Source organism: Saccopteryx bilineata, chromosome 6 (genome assembly GCF_036850765.1).
Source record: "Saccopteryx bilineata isolate mSacBil1 chromosome 6, mSacBil1_pri_phased_curated, whole genome shotgun sequence".
NCBI lineage: Eukaryota > Metazoa > Chordata > Mammalia > Chiroptera > Emballonuridae > Saccopteryx > Saccopteryx bilineata.
The window spans coordinates 17,180,322-17,204,228 of record NC_089495.1 but is presented as its reverse complement, the minus strand read 5'-3'; the positions used below and the strand labels follow the sequence as shown (position 1 = coordinate 17,204,228).

General features: G+C 37.7%; 1 protein-coding gene across 5 annotated transcripts in view; it reads left to right on the top strand.

Moving 5' to 3' along the window:
• Nucleotides 1–23,907, top strand: part of PCM1 (pericentriolar material 1) — a 99,015-nt gene that overhangs the window by 23,885 nt on the left and 51,223 nt on the right. For 4 of the 5 annotated variants that reach the window (XM_066234273.1, XM_066234270.1, XM_066234269.1 and 1 more), the window contains 13 exons: nt 3,189–3,366; nt 3,520–3,606; nt 6,470–6,579; nt 8,847–9,063; nt 11,744–11,945; nt 12,832–13,005; nt 13,474–13,631; nt 13,741–13,967; nt 17,798–17,952; nt 18,095–18,224; nt 19,505–19,645; nt 20,606–20,796; nt 22,406–22,606. In XM_066234273.1, coding sequence (XP_066090370.1) covers nt 3,189–3,366; nt 3,520–3,606; nt 6,470–6,579; nt 8,847–9,063; nt 11,744–11,945; nt 12,832–13,005; nt 13,474–13,631; nt 13,741–13,967; nt 17,798–17,952; nt 18,095–18,224; nt 19,505–19,645; nt 20,606–20,796; nt 22,406–22,606 — 2,171 coding nt within the window. The remainder of the gene's footprint in view (nt 1–3,188; nt 3,367–3,519; nt 3,607–6,469; nt 6,580–8,846; nt 9,064–11,743; nt 11,946–12,831; nt 13,006–13,473; nt 13,632–13,740; nt 13,968–17,797; nt 17,953–18,094; nt 18,225–19,504; nt 19,646–20,605; nt 20,797–22,405; nt 22,607–23,907) is intronic. The other variant, XM_066234272.1, reaches the window with a different exon arrangement.

Below are 23,907 nucleotides of genomic sequence, written 5' to 3'. Positions count from 1 at the left end.
TTTCTCAATTTTTTATGATTCGCATAGAAGCACTTGGGAAAAATTTTAAAGATAAGCTATTTGTATAGTTCCAATTAAACAGTTTAAATGAAAAATAGCATTTCTAAAAGTGCTCATATCCATTTGGCAAGAATGAAGGATTCTTAATCGAGTATAGATAGACTGTTTTCTTATTAGTTTATTACTTAGGGTTAGTCTGTCTTTCTTAGGAAAAATTCCTAATTCCTACCAACTGACTTTATTCTTTCTCTTCTCTGCAAAATCTGTCGTTCTCTTTACTCCACCTTCATTTCCTCATTGACATCTATCGAAATGTCTTCTGTTAGAAGAGGAGGAAAAAAGTTTGAGGTCTTAACTGAGATTCAAAACCTAAAGCAGTCTTGTGAATTGCAGCTTAATGAAATGATTCATGTTCTTGAGCTCCTACAAGGGAAGAGTCCATTTTATGAAATATTTTATAAATATGACATTTTGCATAATTTTTAAACAGAAGCCTTCCACAAATACCCAAGTCCTCATTGTTTTCTTATACTTTTCTTTCCCCCTACATTTAATCCCAGCTCTTAGGAGAATTTATAAACTTTATAAAGTACCATAGCTGTTTTTTGCTATTATTTTCATTATTCCTAGTTATTTCATGTCTGAGTTTGCCTCCCAAATCACACTATGCTTCTTTGGAGAGTCTATCTTAAGACTTCTGTCTTTAGAACTATCTAATTGCATACTTTTGGGGCAGGTACTATGAAATATACTAAGTTAAAACCTAGGAATCTGGCTTCTGCTAACTGTGACAAGTGGATAAATCATAACATTTTCCAGTCGGGCCTTATAATTCCTCAGCTTGACAGAAAAAAACCGAGCGCAAATTACCGGAATTACTGTTCAGCTAGAAAAATACAGTTGGATCCATGGAGAATTGTTGGAGAAACGTCAGCTAAGGAGAGAAGATTTAGGGTTTTCTGAAATCAAACTGTTACTTGAGATTTAATGGCCAAGTTACTTTTTTTAATCTGTAGACTGAAAATAAGTTTGTTGAAAGTGACTCCTAAAGTTTCGCATGTTTGAAGTGTGGATATGAGCCTGACTCTTGCTGGAAATTGACTCCATGCCCTGTCCTCTGGGCAGGTTCTTGTCCCTCGGTGTTTTTATTTCTATTTTCTCATCATCCTTTTCTTTGTATTTGATAGTAGTCCCCCCCCACCTCCCTTAGTTTAGTTTTCCTAAGTATTATTCTGAAATGTTAAGTTTATGGGTGCAAAGGGTTTTAGACAGTAATAAAACCTCACTAATTTTGAAAATGGTTAGGGATTTATCTTTGGATTAGTGAAAACTCTGAAGGTAATTGTATATACTTTAATAAATAGTTCAGAATTCTTTATAACTAGAGTATCAGTTTTACAAACAAGGATTGAAATTCTTTTTAAAAGTTCACTTTTTAAAGGGTAAAAATGCATAATATTAAATTGTTTAGTATAAACTCTTTAAAATCAGATAGATCAGGTTACCATAAGGTCTGAACTATTTTTGAGAGATGGGAAGATTTTAAGTTAAGTGGAGATCTGTATACATTCTTGAAGGTTTTCTTTTTTTCCCTAGATGACATTTTGCCTTATTTGTACAATATTTCTTCTCCTAATTAATCGCAGTGGATTCTTTGCTGAAATATTTGATACCAATCTGGAGAGATTTAGTCACTCCACTGAGATCTGTACCCTTTTGGGACTGGCTTTACGTTTTACCATTGACTTTGATGAGATTATTTTGGTTCAAATATGAGAAAGTAAACTATTTATTGATTGTAAGCCCTTCCCCATCAAATTGGGTTTTTTGAGATGAAAATAATGTTGAAATAAGCCAGAATTTAGGAGTTTTGACAGGAAAGAATATAATATACCTTTATAAGTTAGTAGAAATATTTTATGTAGGTATTAAGTAAGATCATTAAGCTTTTAAAATACAAGATTTTTTTTTTTTTTTTAGAGAGAGTCAGAGAGAGGGACAGACAGGGACAGACAGACAGGAACAGAGAGATGAGAAGCATCAATCATTAGTTTTTCATTGCGCATTGCAACACCTTAGTTGTTCATTGATTGCTTTCTCATATGTGCCTTGACCACGGGCCTTCAGCAGACCGAATAACCTCTTGCTCGAGGCAGCAACCTTGGGCTCAAGCTGGTGAGCTTTTGCTCAAACCAGATGAGCCCACGCTCAAGCTGGCAACCTCGGGGTCTCGAAACTGGGTCTTCCGCATCCCAGTCCAACGCTCCAACGCTCCATCCACTGCGCCACCGCCTAGTCAGGCTAAAATATAAGACTTGCCTTTTTTAAAAGGCAAGTCAGTGATAAATATAATTATGGTATATATTTCAGGCATAAATTGACTTGTAATTTATTGTTTCCTACTTATATTTAAATTTATATTTTTGCTTAATTGACTTGTTTTTTTCTTGTTGGATTAGATTTGAATAGTTTAAGTTTCCAAAACTTAGTTTTAAAATTTTAAACTTAGTTTTTGAAATAATCTGATCCTCTACTTTTAGGCAAAATGCTAGAGTTTGGGAGGAATTTTAAAGTATTTCAAATGAACTAATTTTTAAAAAAAGATATTTTTGATACAAAAATACAAAATATTCTGCCTACTGTTTGTTTGTGTAATGTGATGCAAGTAAAAAAAGCCTTTCACATGAGATTGTCAAATGAAAAATGTATTTTGAGAATAGTTTCGTTATTTATTTAAACAACCTTTACTTAGGAGTGAGGCAGAACTGGTTTCTTAGTCTTTTTTAAGGATACTTGGAGGGCAGTAAACTGGTGTGATTTGCTCTTCCTTTTCTGGAAGGCCTGGGTCCCTCATTTATATTGTGTATGTGTGCGTGTTTATAGCTCCTTTTCCCTTTAGCCTTCCTGTCTTCTTCATGTATGCCCTTTTCTGTATCTGCTGTTGTTATCCTGTTTATGCTAAGGTGTTACTTACGGTCTGTCAGTATGATACTACCTGACTACCTAACTCTTAATATGGCAGGCTTTCTGTGTTATATTTTTATTCTTTTTTCTTCTAGTCTACTAAAACTGTGTCTGGTGTTTGTATATTTAGTACTAATTTATTTTCTATGTATGCACTTTGCCATTAGTAATTGAAACAGACATGAATTTTAATGGACATAAGTATTGTTGGTCTTCTTTTTCAGGCCAGAGATCCTGAGCAGGAGCCTTTGGAAGAGATAGAAAATTTAAAGAAACAACATGACTTATTAAAGAGGATGTTACAGCAGCAGGAGCAGCTGCGAGCCTTGCAGGGAAGACAGGCTGCTCTTCTTGCTCTGCAGCACAAAGCTGAGCAGGCCATCACTGTGATGGATGACTCAGGTATGCTATCGTTTTCGCATGTTGTTTTGGTAAACAAGGCATATTGGTACGGCAAGGTGGATGCTGGTTATGCGGTCAGAGCTTGATTGTTGGCTAGTTTAGAAACCTCCATGTAAGGCTAACCCTGTACTGTGCTTTTCTCTGGTCATGCAGAAAAGATTGCAGGGACAACTGGCCACCATACTGTGCCCTGCAGACAGCCAGCTCGCTCACCCTTCCATCAGAGAGAACCCTTACGAGGTAAATGGACAGGTGGTGGTTCTGTTTTGGTACCTCAGACTGATAGTGCTATTGATGCTTTGATCCCCACCTTTTGTACTTTATCTAAGTCAGATTACTATACTTTGCTTGCCTCCCCAGGGCTAAAAGCTTAAGTAAGTAAGATAGTGATTAGATTTATAGAGCTTCTTTGGCTTCTGAGGTTATTTCAATTAAGTATCCAGTTGTGTACAGTAGTTCCTTTGGATTGTGTTTATACCCGATACAGTCTTTCTGACACTCAGAAACATTCTTTTCTTTCTTTTTCCTTATTTTAGAGCCATGTGTCATTTCGGTGGAAATTTTATTGACTTCTTTAGTACACTAAGTCTCATTACCTTCAAACCTAAATGTTTACTTTTTCATTGTTGTAAACAAATTGTTATTTATTAAAACTCGATACAACTAAGGTATATTTTCTAGTAGTTTGTTATCCTAGTCTATTAGTTTATCTCCTCTGGGCTCTCCATTTTTTGTCCTTGCTGAAGTTAACCTTGTTGTTACTCAGTTTATCCTGCTGTTCACACCCAGAGCTCTGGCTCAGTGCTCTGATCACTGTTATACATCATAATTAACCTTTTAGATACTTTTCAGGTTCGCAGTGTCAGATTTCAGAGACTTTCCTGTGATAGTTAACATTATTTCAAATAGTTAAGTTTACATCATCTCATTTGATTATCACAAAATTGTAGGTTAGTCACTGGAGCTTTTCTTGTTAGTATCTTTTTTTTTTTAAGTGAGAGGAGGGGAGATAGACTCCCACATGTGCCCCAAAGGGATCCACCAGCAGCCCCCATCTGGGGTTGATACTCGAATCAGCTGAGCTCTCCTCAGTGCCTGAGGCTGACACCCAGACCAACCGAGCCACTCCCTGTGAGAGGGGGTGGGGGGAGGGGGAGAAGCAGATGGCTGTATCTCATGTATGCCCTGACTGGGAGTCAAACCTGGGATGTCCACATGCCAGACGGACGCTCAATCTACTGAGCCAACCAACCAGGGCCGTTGTTATTCTCCTTTTTTAGAGAAGGAACTCTTAACAGAGTTTGTGACTTGCCTAGGCTTATATGAAATTTTAGTAGCATCAGATCTCTTGAGTTGTAGGTCAGTGGTCTTCTATTTATAAATATGAACTTTTTTTTTAAGTAAACATAATTTTTTTTTAAAGAAAACTGTGTACTCTGACCTGTGGTGGCGCAGTGGATAAAGTGTCGACCTGGAACACTGAGGTCGCCGGTTCAAAACCCTGGGCTTGCCTGGTCAAGGCACATATGGGAGTTGATGCTTCTTAGTCCTCTCTCCCCCTTCTCTCTCTCTCTTTCTCATTCTCTCTCCTCTCTAAAAGAAAATTAATTAAGAAAAAAAAAAGAAAACTGTGTACTATCATGAGGCAGGACCAGAGGTAGAATGAGTATAAGTTTTAATTTATTTTATATACTACTTTAAAAAGAATTTTAGATTAGTAATTTTAAGACAGATTTCCTCTTGTAGTTATGAGATTTTTCAGAGGAATGCTGCTGACAAACCAGAATTGTATTTAATCTTTTGTTTTATGAGGGACAACATAATTGTTAAGGGAGAGTGCACCTTTCATCATTTAAATTATATGTGATTCAGACTGTAAGCTCTTTTCAAAACAGAGGTTAGACTAGATGTGTGGAATTCTCTCGAGCCCTTTAATTCTAATTTCTTAGTTGAAAAAGCTAGAATTTTCCTTTAAAACAAGCAATTTATAGACACTCTCTTTTTTTTTTTTTTTTTTTTTTTTTTTTTTTTTTTACAGAGACAGAGAGTCAGAGAGAGTGATAGACAGGGACAGACAGACAGGAACGGAGAGATGAGAAGCATCAATCATTAGTTTTTCATTGAGACACCTTAGTTGTTCATTGATTGCTTTCTTATATGTGCCTTGACCATGGGGCTACAGCAGACCGAGTAACCCCTTGCTTGAACCAGCAACCTTGGGTCCAAGCTGGTGAGCTTTTGCTCAAACCAGATGAGCACGTTCTCAAGCTGGTGACCTCGGGGTCTTGAACCTGGGTCCTCTGCATCCCAGTCCAACACTCTATCCACTGTGCCACCGCCTGGTCAGGCTAGACAGTCTCTTAGAGCTGGAGAGGCTCTGCATGGGGAGACGTGTCAGAACTGTCCAGATGCTGCCTTAGGAGGGTAGTCACAATCTTCTAGCGTGGCTTGTATCACAGGCAGTTCCTCCAGTAATTTATTTGTCCTTCAGCAGGGGTCAGTAAGCTACGGCCAGCTGGATTTGACCCACTGTCTGCAGTTAAGTTTTTATGCAACAGAGCCATGCCTGTCTATTTATATATTGTCTAATTGCTTTTGCCTTATAGTAGCAGGGTTGGGTAGTTGAAACAGACTATTTCTGCAAAGCCTAACATATTTATTATGATCTTAATCTTTAAGAAGTTTGCTAGCCCCTGAACTAGGGCATTGATTTGTTGGTGGGAGGTAGGGATTGAAACCTATCAGAATTAACTCTTCTTTTTCAGACTAACTTTCCCTGCCACACCCACCTGCAGCACAAACTGATGGAGCTACCCCCACCCCACTCCCCAGTCCCTGTTCTTAATTCGGATGTAACAGTAACCCTCCTTGGATGTTGGGACGAAAGATGAGCCCTTTTAGAGTTTTGTCAGTTTCCTTATTTTCAGATTAGATGGACACATCTAATGATTGGTTGATAGGTAAGTTTGAGGGTAAACTAGTTTCAGATATGTTAGGTTTTTTCTTGAATTCCTTTTTCCTCCCCAAATTTATTTTTTATCTTCTCAGAAATTAAGGTGTTGTGTTTATTTGCTTCAATGAGTATTGTTATTTTTCTTTCCAGTTGTACCAGAAACTACAGGTAGCCTGTCTGGAGTCAGTATCACATCGGAGCTCAATGAAGAACTGAATGACTTAATTCAGCATTTTCATAATCAGCTTCGTGATTCTCAGGTAACAATTTTTTCCAGTATAGTTGAATTTAAAGTTACATTAATTATCTATGAGTCTGTTTCTGTTTTGTTTGTTAGTTTATTTTGTTCATTACTTTCCCGATATAAATGAAGTTATATGCTGCTTGTCTTTCTCTGACTGGCTTATGTCACTTAGCATAATACTCTCCAGGTCCATCATGCTGTTGCAAAAGGTTAAAATTTTCTTTTTATGGCTGAGTAGTGTTCTATTGTGTAAATGTATCACAGCTTTTTTGTCAATTCATGTACTGATGGCCATTTTGGGGGCTGTGTGAAAAAGTGAAGGGATTAAGAAAGAAAAACCCTCCTCGATGCAGACAGCAGTGAGGTGATGACCAGCGGGGATGGAGGCGGAGGGGGAAACGGAGCGGGTGAGTGGTAACGGGAGGAGACTGGCCTGGGGTGAACGCACAGTGCCTTAGACAGCTGATGTACTGTGGAGTCATCCACCTGGTTTTATTAACCAGTGCACCCCAAAAAGTCCTTGAAAAAAATAAAATTTTTGTGTGGTATTAAAAATAATAAAGTCACATTAATTAAAACTGGTGCTCAAATTTTACTGAGCATGAGTATCGCCTAATAATGATTGTTAAAAAATGTAGATTTCTGTTCAGTAGGATTCTCCCCACCTTCAAACTTATGATTCATATGTTCCAGGTGGGCTTTCCCCCCATCTCTGTTCCAGTGCTGGTAGTCTAGCGACTAGACTTTGAGAAACACTAAATTAGAGGACAATTTTGACTGAAGTGATGAGTGAAATTTCCCCTTTGTGTGCTACTAACTTGTTCTTTTTTCCTCTCAAAGATTAATGGTTATAGCGTGTAAACTTATATTTGGATCTATGTCCTTGCAAATTTTACTAACAGTAAGAAAGTTCTTAAGTTTAATTTCAAAATTAATAAGTTTATAATATGTTGACCTTTTAAAATAATTATGTAAATGCAAAGTTTTCAATCTGTGGGCCTTAAGGAAGTGTGAATTAATACCTCTCCACTGGAGAGGAGTATGATTGCAGATACGATATCTCCTGTCCGCTGACCAGCTGAAAGTAAATGTGGTCTAATCACTTTGGGGAGTTACTTAGCAATATCTAATACATATTTTTTAGTAACTGAGATGTCCCACATTAAGAAACCCTCACGTGTTCACAAGGAGTTATGTGCAAGAATGTTCAGGCAGAATTGTGTCAGTAGCAAAAAAAATCAGAAGCAACCTAAACGTCCACGAACAGGAAATTGGAATAGTAAGTTATACATACATAGAGTAGAATCCACTAACCTGCAGGAACAAAAAGTGTGAGTTTAAGAGAGATACCACTTAGCTAATGTTTAGAAATGTGTATTTTTTTTATGTATACGTACAGTCATTACAAAATAAAAGCATGTGTAAGAATGGTAGATACCTAAGTTTAGATCAGGGTTATCTCTGAAGACAGTAATGGGGCTGGGGATTGGTGTGTATAGGGCTTTCGTTATATCTATAAGGTTGTATTTCTCGTAAAGGAATTGATGCAAATGTGACAAAACATTAAAATTGGACTGAGCTCAATAGTATTTCATATGTGAGTCCTTAAGCCTTAGTAGGGTTTTGAAATGTTTCGTGTATATATGTTTTAATAGAGGAACAGAGGAAAGAAATGGTAGGAAAAACTGATACAGTAGGTTAAGAAGTTTGAGTTTATGGTGGTGGCTCTGAAACCATGTCAAGAGAGAGAATATTTTTGAAAGTTTATTCTGTGTAAAGTGTGGCATTGCTAGATCAATTTAAATCACTTAGTTTAGATCCAGATAATAGTATCCAGTGAAGACAAGACCACTGTGTGGTTACGATTGCCTGTAGAACACTGAGTATGTTTCGGTGGCACATGGGGAAGCACTGTGCAGTTTAGGAACAAGAAAGGCATATGCTTACCCACCAGTATGACCTAGGCCCCTGGTCAGCAAACTGCGGCTCGGGAGCCACATGTGGCTCTTTGGTCCCTTGAATGCGTCTCTTCCACAAAAGACCACGTGCGGGAATTACCTTGATAAGGATTGTACCTACCTATATAGTTTAAGTTTAAAAAATTTGGCTCTCAAAAGAAATTTCAATCGTTATACTGTTGATATTTGGCTCTGTTGACTAATGAGTTTGCCGACCGTGGACTTAGGCAAATTATCTCTTATGAAGAGTTTTTATGCATTTTTAAAATGAGATACAACCTTTGATTACCTTAGTCTTTATTTTTCTTCTTTTATTTTTAATAAGCCTCCAGCTGTTCCAGATAATAGAAGACAGGCAGAAAGTCTTTCCTTAACTAGGGAGGTTTCCCAGAGCAGGAATCCATCAGTTTCAGAACATCTACATGATGAGAAAGTCCAACTTTTTAGCAAAATGAGAGTGTTGCAAGAAAAGAAGCAAAAAATGGACAAACTGCTTGGAGAACTTCATACACTTCGAGATCAGCATCTGAACAATTCATCATGTAAGTAAATCTGGCTTAGTGGTATTAAGACACATAAGTATTATGGGCACGTAGAAGTTACTTAGTAAATCTTTGGGGAGTTAATGAATACATAGATCCTGGAGACAGTGATAATTTTTATGGGGAAGTAGAATGTGCATGTGGAAAGCTTTTAAGTAAGAAGACAGTGTATGATAAAGGCCAGATAGATAATAGATCTGTTTTGTAATTCGGAGAAGAGAAAGGATAAAGTTGGGCCTTGAAAATTGATAGGATTTAAATAAGGGAAAAGTATATAGAAGAGAACAGAAGGTAATTAGATGCTTAGATACAATAATACTGCGTTTTTTTAGCAAATTCACATTTTTCCTTAAAGAAAAATCCAAATTAATACTTTGATTCAAAAACTATGACAGTATTTAGACAAAAAAAAGTAAGATTTAAAAAACTTATGTAGTACATATGGTTTAGTGTACAAATTCCATAACTTACGTCCTTTTAAAAAATAAGTATATTATAAATATAAACGTAATATTAATATAAAAATAGTCATTTTGTGTGGGAATAGGAAAGGCAGTATTCATCCTAGTTATACTGTAGAAGGTATCTTTCTGCTCTGCAGATATTTTACTTGCCTCTAATTACGGTCCAGTTATTAGTTCTTACTTGTTGTCCTCCTCCGTTCTCAAGCCTGGTTCCTGCCTTTACCCAGAGGTAGAAGTAGGAGCTCTAGCATTGGAAGCGGAGTCAGCAGGGTCAGCTTTTATTGGGCATTTTCTTCAACATTCCAGCTGCTCTCTTATTAAAGAAAAATAAGGGGTAGGAACATTTCTAGAGTTCCTGTTTCTTGTTCTTCATGTATCTTCTGTTTCTCTGCCACCTTACTATTTTGACCCTGAAATATACTCCTTACTTTTCCCTGACTTCTAGTCTCCTTCTCCTCTAGCGTATAATCTAATCATAACACTTATCCTTCCTAAGCATATTAACACAACTAAGAAAACCTTAAAATTTGTCTGACCAATGGTGGCACAGTGGGTAGAGCACTGACTTGGGACGCTGAGGTCCCAAGTTTGAAACCCCGAGGTTGCCAACTTGAGCTCCCCTGCCCCCCAGGCAAGGCATGTATGAGAAGCAATCGGTGAGCAACTCAAGTAATGCATCTACGAGTCGATGCCTCTTATCTCTCCCTTTCTGTCTGTCTCTCTCTCAAAAATAAAAATCCTTAGTATTTGTAAGTTGTATTCAAGGCATTGTGATCAGTTTTATTCACATAAAAAAAGTAGTACTGCCTGACCAGGCGGTGGCGTAGTGGATAGAGCGTTGGACTGGTATGTGGAGGATGCAGGTTCAAGACCCCGAGGTTGCCAGCTTGAGTGCGAACTCATCTGGTTTGAGCAAGGCTCACCAGCTTGAGCCCAAGGTTGCTGGCTCGAGCAAGGGGTCACTCAGTCTGCTGTAGCCCCCTGGGCAAGGCACATATGAGAAAGCAGTCAGTGAACAACTTAGGAACCGCAACGAAGAATTGATGTTTCTCATCTCTCTCCTTTCCTGTCTGTCCCTATCTGTCCCTATCTGTCCCTCTCTTTGACTCTCTCTGTCTCTCCCACAAGAAGAAGAAGAAAAAAAAAGAAAGTAGTACACTGCCTACTGGTAATGCCAAAAAATGAGTTTCTTCCCACTGGAAAACTGAAAAGCAGCTAGAAAAGGTAGAGTGGTCCAGGAATAGAGCGAAGAGGCTGCTGGGAAGCCAGCTATGGTCATTGCTCATGTAGGCAACAAATAATGATGATTGTTGCTGTGAGAAAGAGATCAGTGAAAATAGTTTTATTAAAGCGGTAGGAGATACCAGTGGTGGTACAGTGGATACAGTGTTGACCTGGAACACTGAGATTGCTGGTTGGAATAGCTTGAGCAGGGGCTCATTGGTTTGAGTTAGGGTCACTCACTGGCTTAAGCATGGGATCATCAGCATGAGCCCAAAGGTCACTGTCTTGTGCAAGAGGTTGCTGACTCATCTTGAGCCTGAGGTCCGATCCCTGGTCACGGCACGTTTGAGAAGCTATCGACGTGCTTCTTTACTAAAGTAAAGCAACTACATCCTCCCTCTCACTCCTCCCTTCTTGTCTGTCTGTCTGCCTCTCTCAAAAAAAAAAATAGTTCAAATCCTACAGATGATTACACATCATTCATTAGAATGAATTATTGCTGAGTAGTACTTTATGGTGTGGATTTGTCACAGTCACTTGAACAATTTCGCTTTATCTTTTGGGACAGGGAAAGTTTCATTTTGGAGACCAGATAAGGTCCTCTGAGCTGTAGGTGTGGAACTGTCTTAGGGGAACATATCATGGGAGGGCTACCCTGTCAAGATATGTGTACTACTTTTCATACCTGGTGGCATTGTTTAACTTACCCTAGAAGCAAGTTTATCAAGGGCTTTACCGAGGAATACTTTAGTTACTTTTTAATAAATGTAGAATATCTTAGTTATTGTCAGTTTCCATCTTGTCTCATTCTTTCGGCTTTAACTGTTTGGTTGAGGTACATGTTAATAAGTGGTCTGGGTGTTATATCCTTAAGTTTCTAAAATTTATGCAGAATTTAAGATGTTAATGATTTTTACTTTTTATTTTTCTGCATCCAAACTGTCAATAATTGTTTGATAACATACTTGTTTTGGGCAACTTGATTTTTGTAGTTGTGCCTTCCTCAACCTCTCCACAAAGGAGTGTGGACCACAGAAGTACAGCTCCAGCTCCCTCTGCTTCCGTGGGCTTAGGGCCAGTCATCAACGGAGATTCCAACAGCCTCACGTCATTGGTTCCCTACCCTGTTGCCTCTCTGGTTTCTCAGCATGAGAGTGAAAATGAAGGCCATCTAAATCCAACGGAAAAACTCCAGTAAAGCACTTTTACCAATATTGCTAAGTGGGTTAGAATAAAGGGAATACATTCTGGGTTTATTTAATATGATAAACATCCTCAAGTGATGAGGTGATAGAAGTGTGTCTATATGCACAATCATTGGGCTGTTCAAGAGGGATGTGACCTTGTAACACAGGTAAAATAATTTCTGTGAGCTAAAGTATTCTTGTTTCCAAAAAAAGGGTTAGAAATAGCTGAACTACAGTGAAAATAGTTTTGTAATCAAATGGTTTAGAACCCAGGCTTCAGAATCAGATAGCTCTGAAATTGTACCTCTCAAGGCTGTGTGACCAAATAACTCACCCTCACAGAGCTTGTTTCTTCATTTGGAAAATAGAGATAATAATACACCTGTTTACGGAGGCGTTTTAAGAATTAAAAGACATTGGTGTACCTCCTGGCACTGAATGAAAACGTAAACTTTCTTGTCTTTTTTGGTAAACATAATACATACTTTATAGATCTCTGTATGTTACAAATCAGGGACCATCTACAAATGCTCAGTAATGCCTGCATACCTGATTTGCCTAAGAGCGAGGATCAGGTTGAGTATTTTGTACTTCTCATTTTTGCTATGTATTAAGAAATCTAGGGATATTATTGACATTGAGTTTTAAGCTGTGAAATTTAGACCAGCTTAAAATGAACACTTTTTCTTACGCTTTTGCTCCCAACACAACATGAAAAAATAAGACGATGAGATTTTGGGTAAGCTGTACTTGAAATTAAATTCTTTACAGTCACACCCTCTGGATATTTGACTAGGCTTGAGTTTCATTTGTGTTGGCTGTTATTATATGAAAATAATGCATGCTTTACTTTGCTAAAATGGGTATTAACATTAAATATCTATGTTTATCAGTAAGTTAAACGAAGTTCGAAAGAGATTGAATGAACTGAGAGAGTTGGTTCATTATTATGAACAGACGTCAGATATGATGACAGATGCTGTCAATGAAAACACGAAAGATGAAGAAACGGAGGAGTCAGAATATGGTTCCGAGCTCAACAGTTCTGAGCCTGTTACTAACATCCGGTGAGAGCTTCTAAAAAGTTTGTTAATGTTTTTCCAACATATTTATCCTACCTTAATACTTTTAATAGGGAATCAAAAAACCTCAGTTGAGTGCTATTTGTCTTTTATTTAAACTTTTCTCCTGTAAGTCTGCTGGTTTGGTCACTGTAATCTTATTACCCTGTATGAGAAAAAAACAAGTAGGGAAGTGTTGAGTATACTAGTTCAGTTACAGTTGACTGTTCGTTACAACAAATGCCAAGTAAATCATAAGTATCATAATATTTTCCAACTTCTTTAATTTTAAGTATAATTTTGATTTTTCAATTGTTTTCTAAATACAGAAGTTATACATGTTGTGAATTCAAATGGAGGAATAGACAAGATGTTCATAGTTTGGAATTATTTTATCAGCAGTTTTAAACCTATGATGATTTTTATTTTTATATTTTATCTTAAATAACTTTAAACTGTTTTCTTTTATTTTAGAAATCCACAAGTAGCGGCTACCTGGAATGAAGTAAATAGTAATTCTAATGCACAGTGTGTTTCTAATAATAGAGATGGCAGAGCAGTTAATTCTAATTGTGAAATTAACAACAGAGCCGCTGCCAACCTACGGGCTTTAAACATGCCTTCTTCTTTAGGTATGATTGGCTCTTCAACTACTGCCACATTGTTCTTGGGAAGTGCATTTTCTTCATTCGTACTCTTAGGTTCATCAACATGGATTTCAATGATCCCTGTCTTCATCAGACTGTAGGTATAACACAGGAGGAGAGCAGGGCATTCGTGCCGCGCAGGGTGAGGATGAGGAGGACGATGTCGAGGATGAAGGCGTCAGTGCAGCTTCGTTATCGAGTCATGGGAGCAGCGTGGTCGACGAGGCTCCGGAAGATGCGGAGTTTGAGCAGAAGATCAGCAGGCTGATGGCTGCGAAGCAGAAGCTCAGGCACTTACAAGACCTTGTTGCGATGGTCCAGGTGCGCACTGCTCGGTGTTTAGAAAAATGGTCAAATAGTACAGTCTCAGGAGCTAAAACTTATGTCTTTTGATCATTGGTATACTTACACTAGTACACATTTACATGTTAAAGTCTTGTTACGTGCCAGGTTTACATGCTTAGCACTTTACATGCCATATATCAGGTGAGCAAACTCTTCTGTTGTTGGTTTTTTCTCTCGAGCAAACTTTTATTAAGGGTGAGTTAGTAAATGTTTTAGGCGTTATGGGAAAATGGGTTTATTTTTTGCTGGAGAGCCCAGTCTTCAATTTTATTTTTTAAATTATTTTTAATTACAGTTAACATACAATATTATATTAGTTTCAAGTGTATAACATTCTGATTAGACATCTGTATATTTTATGAAGTGATCACCTCAGATGCCTAGTACAACACCATACATAAGTATTACTATATTTATATTCCCTATGCTGGACTTGATGTACATCCCGTAACTATTTTTGTAACTCTCTCCCTGCATTTCTTAATCCCTCTCACCTTTCTCACCCATGGCCCTACCCTTCCTTCCCATCTGGTGACCATCAGTTTGTTCTCTGTATCTGTGAGTTTGTTTCTGTTCTGCTTGTTTTTTAGATTCCGTGTATAAGTAGTATTTTACACCTTGCTTTTATTCCCACCCCTCAATGTCTTAGAGAACTTTGCATATCAGTGTATATAGTTCTGTGTAATTGCAGATAAGTGATTGTGAAATGTTATATAGATAAGTCATTATGAAATATAAATAATATGGCATTTGTATATATGTTTACATACATATGTATATGCATGTAAACATACACAAATATGTGTGTGTGTGTGTGTGTGTGTGTGTATATAAACTACAAGTCTTATCAGCTGCAGCAGTTTTCTGTAGTATTAGTAGCAGACCTTAATTTAGTTCATCTGACATTCTACTGATGTGTATTCTGTTGTTTCCAAGTTTTGACTACTTGGAATGTTTTGGTGAACATTCTTACACAACCCTTTTGTGCGTTTGTGTTTTTCAAGAGCAGATGCGAAGAAATGGAATTGCTATGTCAGAGTTTATGCACATTTAAATTTTAATGGACACTGCTTAACTGCTCTCCAAAATGACTATTAATATCCAAGCAGTCGTGTGTGAGTCCATTTTCCCATACCCTTGACTACATTTTATTATTATATATACTGTCACTTGTTTAGCCATTACTGGAATTGGTTTCAGCTTTTTCCAAAAGTTTACCCTACTATATGAAGGACTTCTGTATAAACACTTATATGTAAACACACATAGGTGTGCATAATACACACAGATATTTTTGCTTATATATTCAAAGTATATCTGTAGGCTACATAAACTAGTAACATTGGTTACCTGTGGAGAATGGAGTCAGGGAACAGGGATGGAAAGGAGACTTTTCTGAATGTCTTTTTTACTTTTTGAACTTTGATCATATGACAGTATTACCATTTGCAAAAGTTAAAACAGCTTATAAAGCAAAAACACAATAGTAGGTTGTGCTATCTTGAAATCTTTGTACTTGTTAACTACTGTCCCATTATTTTTGAGATTCTTTCTTTAGATGTACTACCCGAAGTGGGAATAGCTCAGAACTGATAAATAACTTGGTGACTTATAGATGAATCAGCTAAATTTCAGACTTGTATTGAATGTAGATCTTTTGCTTGAGGGAATTTCTAAGATCTAAAATACATATATGAGAAATGGGGAAACTGCAGCCCAGGGGGAAAAGCGGTCTCCTAAAAGAAAGCTACTGAAAAAATGATGGGTTTTACTTACTTTACTAAGGGTTGTCTGCAGGTTCTTAATCTTTACCTTTATTCTCTTTCCCGTGAGACTCAGGAGAGGGTCTAAACAGTTAAATGGTTATGATTATATAAAGCTGTTATTCTTTTTTTTTTTTTTTAAGCAAGAGAGGGAGAGAGATATGAAAGGATAGACAGAAGCATCAGCGCATAGTTGTGCCACTTTAGTTGTTCACTGGTTGCTTTCTCATACGGGCCTTGACCAGGGGGCTCTAGCTAAGCCAGTCAGCCATTGCTCAAGCCAGCAACTTTTGGGCTCAAGTCTGTGACGATGGGGTCATGTCTATGATCCCACACTCAAGCCAGCGACCTTGGGATTTTGAACCTGGGTCCTCACATCCCAGCTTATCCACTGTTCCACCACCTGGTCAGCCTAAAACTTACTCTTCTTACTGGTTAGATTAGCTTGGACAAGTTATGGCCCTTATGAAACCTTATGTACTGTAGAAGTTTCCAGCTGTTCATCTCTTAGTTCCCTAGTCTGATGCAATGTGTGTCAGTACAATAATTCTTTGTTCAGTTTCTTTGTTTAGTGTTGGAGTTATTTGTGTTGTTCAGGAAGCTTTATACTGCCATCTGAAACATCATGCAGTGTTGTTTTGTATCTTATACTTTAATTTTTCAACTTTTTATTATGTGAAAATGCCTCATGATCTAGTTTCTTTATTCCTGTTAGCTTTCTAATCTTCCTCTCCATGCTAGTAATGAATTAGGCTAGTTTTTAGATTGCAAAGACCAGAATAACACTGTCTACAAACTTAAAATTGATTAGACAGTTTTATAACTAAGTTATCTTTAACTCTTTATGGTTTTAATAGAATGTTTCCAAAGGTTAAAGTTTTAGTTGAGAACTTCAGAGAAAGCATGAGTAAATATAAATATATAGAGTGAAATGTTTTTAAGAAAATGCAGTAGTTCACCCCAGACCTCCTGTTTTAACAAGTACATTGGTTTCAGGAACATATATGGACCTGCTCTTAGGAAGATGGGAACGTTAGTTGGGTTTCCAGTAGTTACTACAGATTTGAAGTGCTGTACTCTCACTAGTTTTCATGCTGTGAGTCATTGGCACTTGTTTGGCAAAATAAATTTTAAGTAAGCAAGTAACAGTGGACATTGATTAGTTGAAATTATTAATATAAAAGTTAAAAAAAAACAGTTTCTTTTATTTTTTTTACAGAGGCAGAGATAGACAGGGACAGACAGACAGGAATGGAGAGAGATGAGAAGCATCAATCATTAGTTTTTCATTGTGCGTTGCGACTTCTTAGTTGTTCATTGATTGCTTTCTCATATGTGCCTTGACCGCGGGCCTTCAGCAGACCGAGTAACCCCCTGCTGGAGCCAGCGACCTTGGTTCCAAGCTGGTGAGCTTTTTGCTCAAGCCAGATGAGCCCCCGCTCAAGCTGGCGACCTCGGGTCTCTAACCTGGGTCCTTCCGCATCCCAGTCCGACGCTCTATCCACTGCGCCACCACCTGGTCAGGCTAAAAGTTAAATCTTAAAGAAAATTATCTAATATCAGGAATTCCCAGGCCTGACCTGTGGTGGCACAGTGGATGGAGCGTCACGCTGGAGCACTGAGGTCATCAGTTCAAAACCTTGGGTGTGCCGGGTCAAGGCACATGTGGGAGTTGATGCTTCCTGCTTCTCCTCCTTCCCTCTCTCTCTGACTCTCCCTTTCCTCTCTAAAGTGAATTAAAAAAAAAGTTTCCAGGTGCAATATATTTTTTATCTTCATATTTTTTTTGATAGCTCAGTTATCTGGTCAAAGAAAGAAAAGGCAACTTAATATTTGTCATCACTGGATAATAGGCAGCTCATATTTTAAATGTACTGTTTTTAGTTTTAATACTCCATTTCTTGTCACTGGTAGAAAGTGGACTTCAGTGCTCTCTAAAAATTATATACTTCTCTAGTTAATGTTATGTAACTGACAGACTAGTGGTATTTCCTAAGGTGTGAATCTTGCATATACGAGGTGATTTTAATGATGTGGTTTCAGGATGATGATGCCGCAGACCAAGGAGTTATCTCTGCCAGTACTTCACATTTGGGGGACTTCTACCCAGCAGAAGACGACACCAAACAAAATACGAATAACACTAGAGGGAATGCCAGTAAAACACAGAAAGACCCTGGAGTAAATGAAAAGGCAAGGTATGTTAAGCTTATAGCTTTTGTTTAATTGAAATTTAGTACCTGTTATAAAGTACTGGGCTATGAGTGCTGTATTATGACATGCTTTATGCTATCATCAGATTTATTGGAATCCATAAATGTAATATCGATTTAATTATAGAGAGAAATTTTACGAGGCTAAACTACATCAGCAACAGAGAGAGCTCAGACAATTGCAGGAAGAAAGAAAAAAAATGATTAAGATTCAAGAGAAAATTCAAGCATTGCAAAAGGCATGTCCTGATCTGCAGGTAATTGGAAATATTTTTCTTTCCATTTGTCTGAAAAAAAGATGTCTAAAACTCAGTGTCAATTGAAAGTATTGTTTCTAGGACTGATGAGTTAGTTTTATAGCTGTTAATTTTATGATTAGTGAAATGGGCTAGAGATATACATTTACACTGTGAAAGATACCAAGTAGGAATTGACTGATTATTTCTGCTCTTTCACTTGTTGGGCTATAGACGCAGAATGTGAGTATAACCGTTAAAATATTCTGGTTTCAGCTTTGCAGTTCAGGGTCTAGCACAGGGGTCGGGAACCATTTTGGCTGAGAGAGCCATGAATGCCACATATTTTAAAATATAATTCCGTGAGAGCCATATAACGACCTGTGTACATTACGCATTATCCAATAAAAATTTGGTGTTGTCCCGGAGGACAGCTGTGATTGGCTCCAGCCACCCGCAATCATGAACATGAGCAGTAGGAAATGAATGGATTGTAATATATGAATGTTTTATATTTTTAACGTTATTATTTTTTTTATTAAAGATTTGTCTGCTAGCCAGATGCAGCAATCAAAAGAGCCACATCTGGCTTGCGAGCCATAGGTTCCCGACCCCTGAACTAGCATTTCCATTTTTTATTGGTCTAAAATTACAGAATAAAGCCCCTAAGTCATCATTAGTTATCTAAGGAAATTAATTAAAATATCTTATTTGTAGTTTGAATATTAACTGTATATACCTTTGCTTATTAATAGCACTCTATGCATAGTTCTCTGAGATTGAACAGAGAAAGAACCATCTCAGGTAGTCAGGGGCAGGGTTAATAAGAGAAGGGAATACCATTCCTTTCTGAGATCTTTTTTCTAAAATTTACTGGTTAGGTTTATTCTTCAGTCAGTTTTTATTTTCAACGAAAGGGAAACACATCAAATGATATTTCTAATATAACTTTTATTTTCTAGACTCTTACCTTTTCCACTTATATTTAATCCTTTTTTCCTTGATCCCAATCTAAACAAGATGCAGAGGAATTTGCACCTGAGTTGTGTTGAGTATATGAAATTTCCCACAGTAACATTTTATTCCTCTTGCTGCTCTTGTTCCTGAAGGTTGGAACATCAACTGTAACCTGTGTTTTTATCTTCATTTTATTCTATCAGATTTTCTTTGAGTCATGATAGCAGTTGAAGTCTGGTAATAACAAGTTAAATAGAACCCTAGAAGAGTAGTAAAATAACTGCTTTTATGAAATTAATGTTATAGCTTTAATTCCTCATTATTTTTACTAATCCCTTTTTTAGCTGTCAGCCACTAATGCGAGTAATTGTCCCCCGAAAAAATATATGCCAGCAGTTACTTCAACCCCAACTGGTAATGAAAATGAAACCAGTACAAGCAAATCTGTTTTTAAGCCTGAAGATTCTTCAGTAGTAGATAATGAGGTATTGTGTGTTGTACTCTGTTGTTCTTGAGTCTTAAGTCACATCTTGTTTTAAAATTTATTTTTCAGTTACAGTTCACATACAATATTATATTAGTTTCAGGTGTACAGCATGGGTTATTAGATGTTTATATACCTTACAAAGTAATCACCCTAAATCTAGTACCTGTCTGACACCATACATGGTTATTACGGCATTAACTATATTTCCGGTGTTGAATGATTCACATCATAAGAAGGAAAACTGAATATCTGTGAAACATGATTTTAAATGTTTAAAAAACATGATTTTCTATCTTTTATTTAGTTGGAGGAAGAAATAATATTTTTTCAAAAAAGTAAATAAGTTGGGATCTCTTCAAAATAGTCTTGATCTTTATTAGCAAATATTTAGCAAAATTATATCTCAAGGATAACTGCAGCAAATAGTAGTCATTTTAGTTAGAAAGACCTACCCTTTCATATTTTATTTTGTATATGATTTGTAGGAAACATAGCTTTCTCTAAATAGTTAATGAAGTATATTTGGGTGATACTTGTTTTCATTAAGAATTAACGATTGCCTAGTGTGACCTGTGGTGGCGCAGTGGATAAAGCGTTGACCCAGAATGCTGAGGTCACTAGTTCAAAACCCTGGGCTTGCCAGGTCAAGGCACAAAGGACAGCCAGTTAGTGAACGACTAAAGTGAATCAGCTATGAGTGGTACTTCTTGCTCCACTCTCCTCTCTATCTCTTCTCTCTGTGTAAAATCAATACATTTTTAAAGAAAAGAATTAGTGATTACCTAATTTTTTCTTATTCATTAAAATATTATTTTACCTCATAGATATCTCAATGTAAAAAGGATAGAATGAGAATAGAAATATTTGTTGGTATTGACAATAATACTAGCTTGTCATTCTTTAAGGGGGAAAAATCCAAACATTTACACTAACCTGACTCTGATTTTTAAATTAATAGCTGTGGTCAGACATGCGAAGACATGAAATTTTAAGGGAAGAGCTGCGACAGAGAAGAAAGCAGCTGGAAGCTCTGATGGCTGAACATCAGAGGAGGCAAGGTCGAGCTGAAACTGCATCTCCAGTGGCTGTTTCTTTCAGAAGTGACGGGTCTGAGAATCTGTGTACTCCTCAGCAGAGTAGAACAGAAAAGTAAGAGAGCTGTTTACGTCATTCTATTTAACATCCCCACCCCGAGGCCTGTAGGACCGGCCGCCTCGCTTCCCTACGCGACACAGCACACATCTTCCATGTCAGTGGGGGCAGTGTTAAGCATCATCTTTGTGACTCAGTTTCACTAAATTGAGCTACTTCCTGTTCAAACTTCCCATAGCATCAACTTTTTCTCTCTTCTTAAATTACTAAGATACTTGATCAAATGGTGATACAGATTTCCTTGAGTGCATGACCCTTAAAGGGGTTAAGTTTTAAGCTTATAAAAAGGAAAGGCTTGATACTTTGTGGTGCTATTCTGTCAACCGGAAATAAACACTTTTTTACTTAAATTGAGCATCGGACTGCTGTTTGTAAGTTTTCTAAGGACGTTAAAACTTTTAATAATGTATTTAGCTTTTAGGATTTAATTTTGAAATTTTCACATCAAGAATATTTATTGAAAGGCAAATTTGGTCATCTCTAAGATTAATTACTTATCTGTATGCAGATCTGAAATTTTGAAACCCAAATTTGTTGTGACTTGACATTTTGGTACTTTGAGATGGCATTTCTGGAGTATTGCACTAACCCTCACTCTTCTTCCTCTTAGAAGACTTACTCCTGTTCTTGGAGTCCCATATACATTTAGTGATCAAACTATATCTAGAGAATTTTATTCTGTTCTGAGGACCACACATTAATACCTTAACAGTCTTAAGATAGTTTTGATAAGCATCTAGCTTTGAGAACCTAGGGTCTAGAGTTGTGCTTTTCAATATGTCAGTCACTAGACAGAGTTAATTAAGTTAAAATTAAATGGAATTAAAGTGTATTTTACAATCACACCAGCCATATTTTTTGTTGATTTTGAGAGAGACAGGGGTGGAAGGGAGAGAGACAAGAAGCATCAACTTGTAATTGAGTCACTTTAGTTGTTCATTGATTGCTTCTCGTACATGCCTTGACTGGGGGCTCAAGCTGAGCCACTGACCCCTTGCTCAAGCCAGCAACCTTGGGGTCATTTTGATGATGCCATGCTCAAGCCAACAACACTGTGCTCAAGCTGGTGAGCCCACGATCAAGCTGGCGACCTCGGGGTTTTGAGCCTGGGACCTCAGTGTCCCAAGTTGATGCTCTGTCCACTGCACCATCAGCGGTTGGGCCACACCAGCCATATTTTAAGTGCTCATTGGTTATATGTACTGCTTAATGATTACTGTATTGGACAGCACAGATACAGATCATCACTGCTATGCACACTACAGAAAGTGCTGTTGGACAGCTCTCATCTAGAAAACTGTTACTGAAGGAAAGGAAAATTGAGAGGAATTTATTTAGGAAAAAAACTCCAGAAGATGTGATTACTGTTTTAAATTATTTGAAGAATTATTTTGTGGAAGGCAGGAGTAAATACATTCTTTTCAACAGCAGTGGAGAGACTACTTACCATCTTGTGGTTATTAGATTAAATGAAATTTTATATACATCCACACACATGCATGTCTATGCATGTATTTAGTACAATGTCTGGCATATAGTGGGTGGGAAAATATTTATGGTAGTTTATTTCCAGAATGATCTCTTGGCTTTGTCTCTTAATCTCTAGAACAATGGCAACTTGGGGAGGTTCTAGCCAGTGTGCACTAGATGAAGAAGGAGATGAAGACGGTTACCTTTCTGAAGGAGTTGTTCGGACAGATGAAGAGGAGGAAGAAGAACAAGATACCAGTTCCAATGATAACTTTCCTATGTATCCTCCTAACAGCGTGAATCATAACTCTTACAGTGCAAAGGAAACTAAAAATAGGTTAGTGTCGCTGTTTTCATTTTTTTGCTTGATTTGAAGAGGCTCAGGTTTTCGGGTTCATTCCCCCAACCAACAGGGTGTCCTACAATCTAGTTTAATTCTGACTCTTAACTACTTATGCAGACCCCACAAGTTAAGGGGCTCAGTCTCACAAGACTGATGTCTCTTCAGGTGCCGGTCTTGTTTCAGGTCCTTAGGGAACCCACGCTTCTGTCTGACATGACTACTAACTTGGGGTTCCCACACTCCTCTTAAGGTTCTATAACTTGTTAAAACAACTCACAGAACTCAGGAAAACGCTTATATTTACTGGTTTATTATAAAGGATACAACACAGGAAGAGCCAAATGGAAGAGATGCGTAGGACAAGGTCTGGGGGGTGGGGAGAGAGCTTTCGTGCCCTCTCTGCACCCACCCTCCCTGCACTCCACTGTGTCCACCAGCCCAGAGTCCTCCAGCCACTTCCTTCTTCAGTGAATTTGTGCAGGTTCCATGACACAGCCACAGTTGAAGTCATTGGCCACAGGAGACTCAGCTTAATCTCTGGATCCCTTCCCTAAATTCAGCTTAAAGTCTGAATCCTTTGGAGTTTGGGAAAACGGGGCCAAAAGTATTAACCCCTTTAATCCTCTGGCTAGTTTTGTCTGGTGACCAGCCCCGTCGTAAAGCCTGCCAAGAGTCTCTGGCAGAAGCTCAGCTATGGTTGAAAAGGGCTCATTATGAATAATAAGAGATAGGAGATGCCAAGAGTTATAGGTGCTCTGCTGGAAAGCTGGGACAAAGACCAGATAGAGCTAAAGAGAGATACGCTTTTTAAATTGACTTGATTGGGGTGACATTGGTTAATAAAATTATATAGGTTTCAGGTGTACAACTCTGTAATCCAACATCTGTATATTGTACTGTGTGCTCTCCACCCTGAGTCAGATCTTCCATCACCATCTGTCCCCCTAACCCTCTCCTCCCCCCTCCACCCCACTTCCCTCTGGTCATCACCACACTGTTGTCTGTGTCTGTGAGGTTTGGTTTTTTCCTTATCCCTTTATCTTTCCAAATATATTTTTTATTAAATCACAACAGTGTTGCCAAGATACATCTCAGCTAGACTGGATCAGGAATCGTAAACTTTGATCTTTATTCCTGTTTGTGGGAGTTTAGCAAAAATTTAAAAATTGTAGATAGTGAAAAAGTGTGTCAATGAAGGTACTCATTACATTGTTATTTATAATAGTGAAAAAAGTTTCATGACTAAAAGATGCTAAAGTAGTTCATTCTACTTGATGTAATGTGGCTAAGCTTAA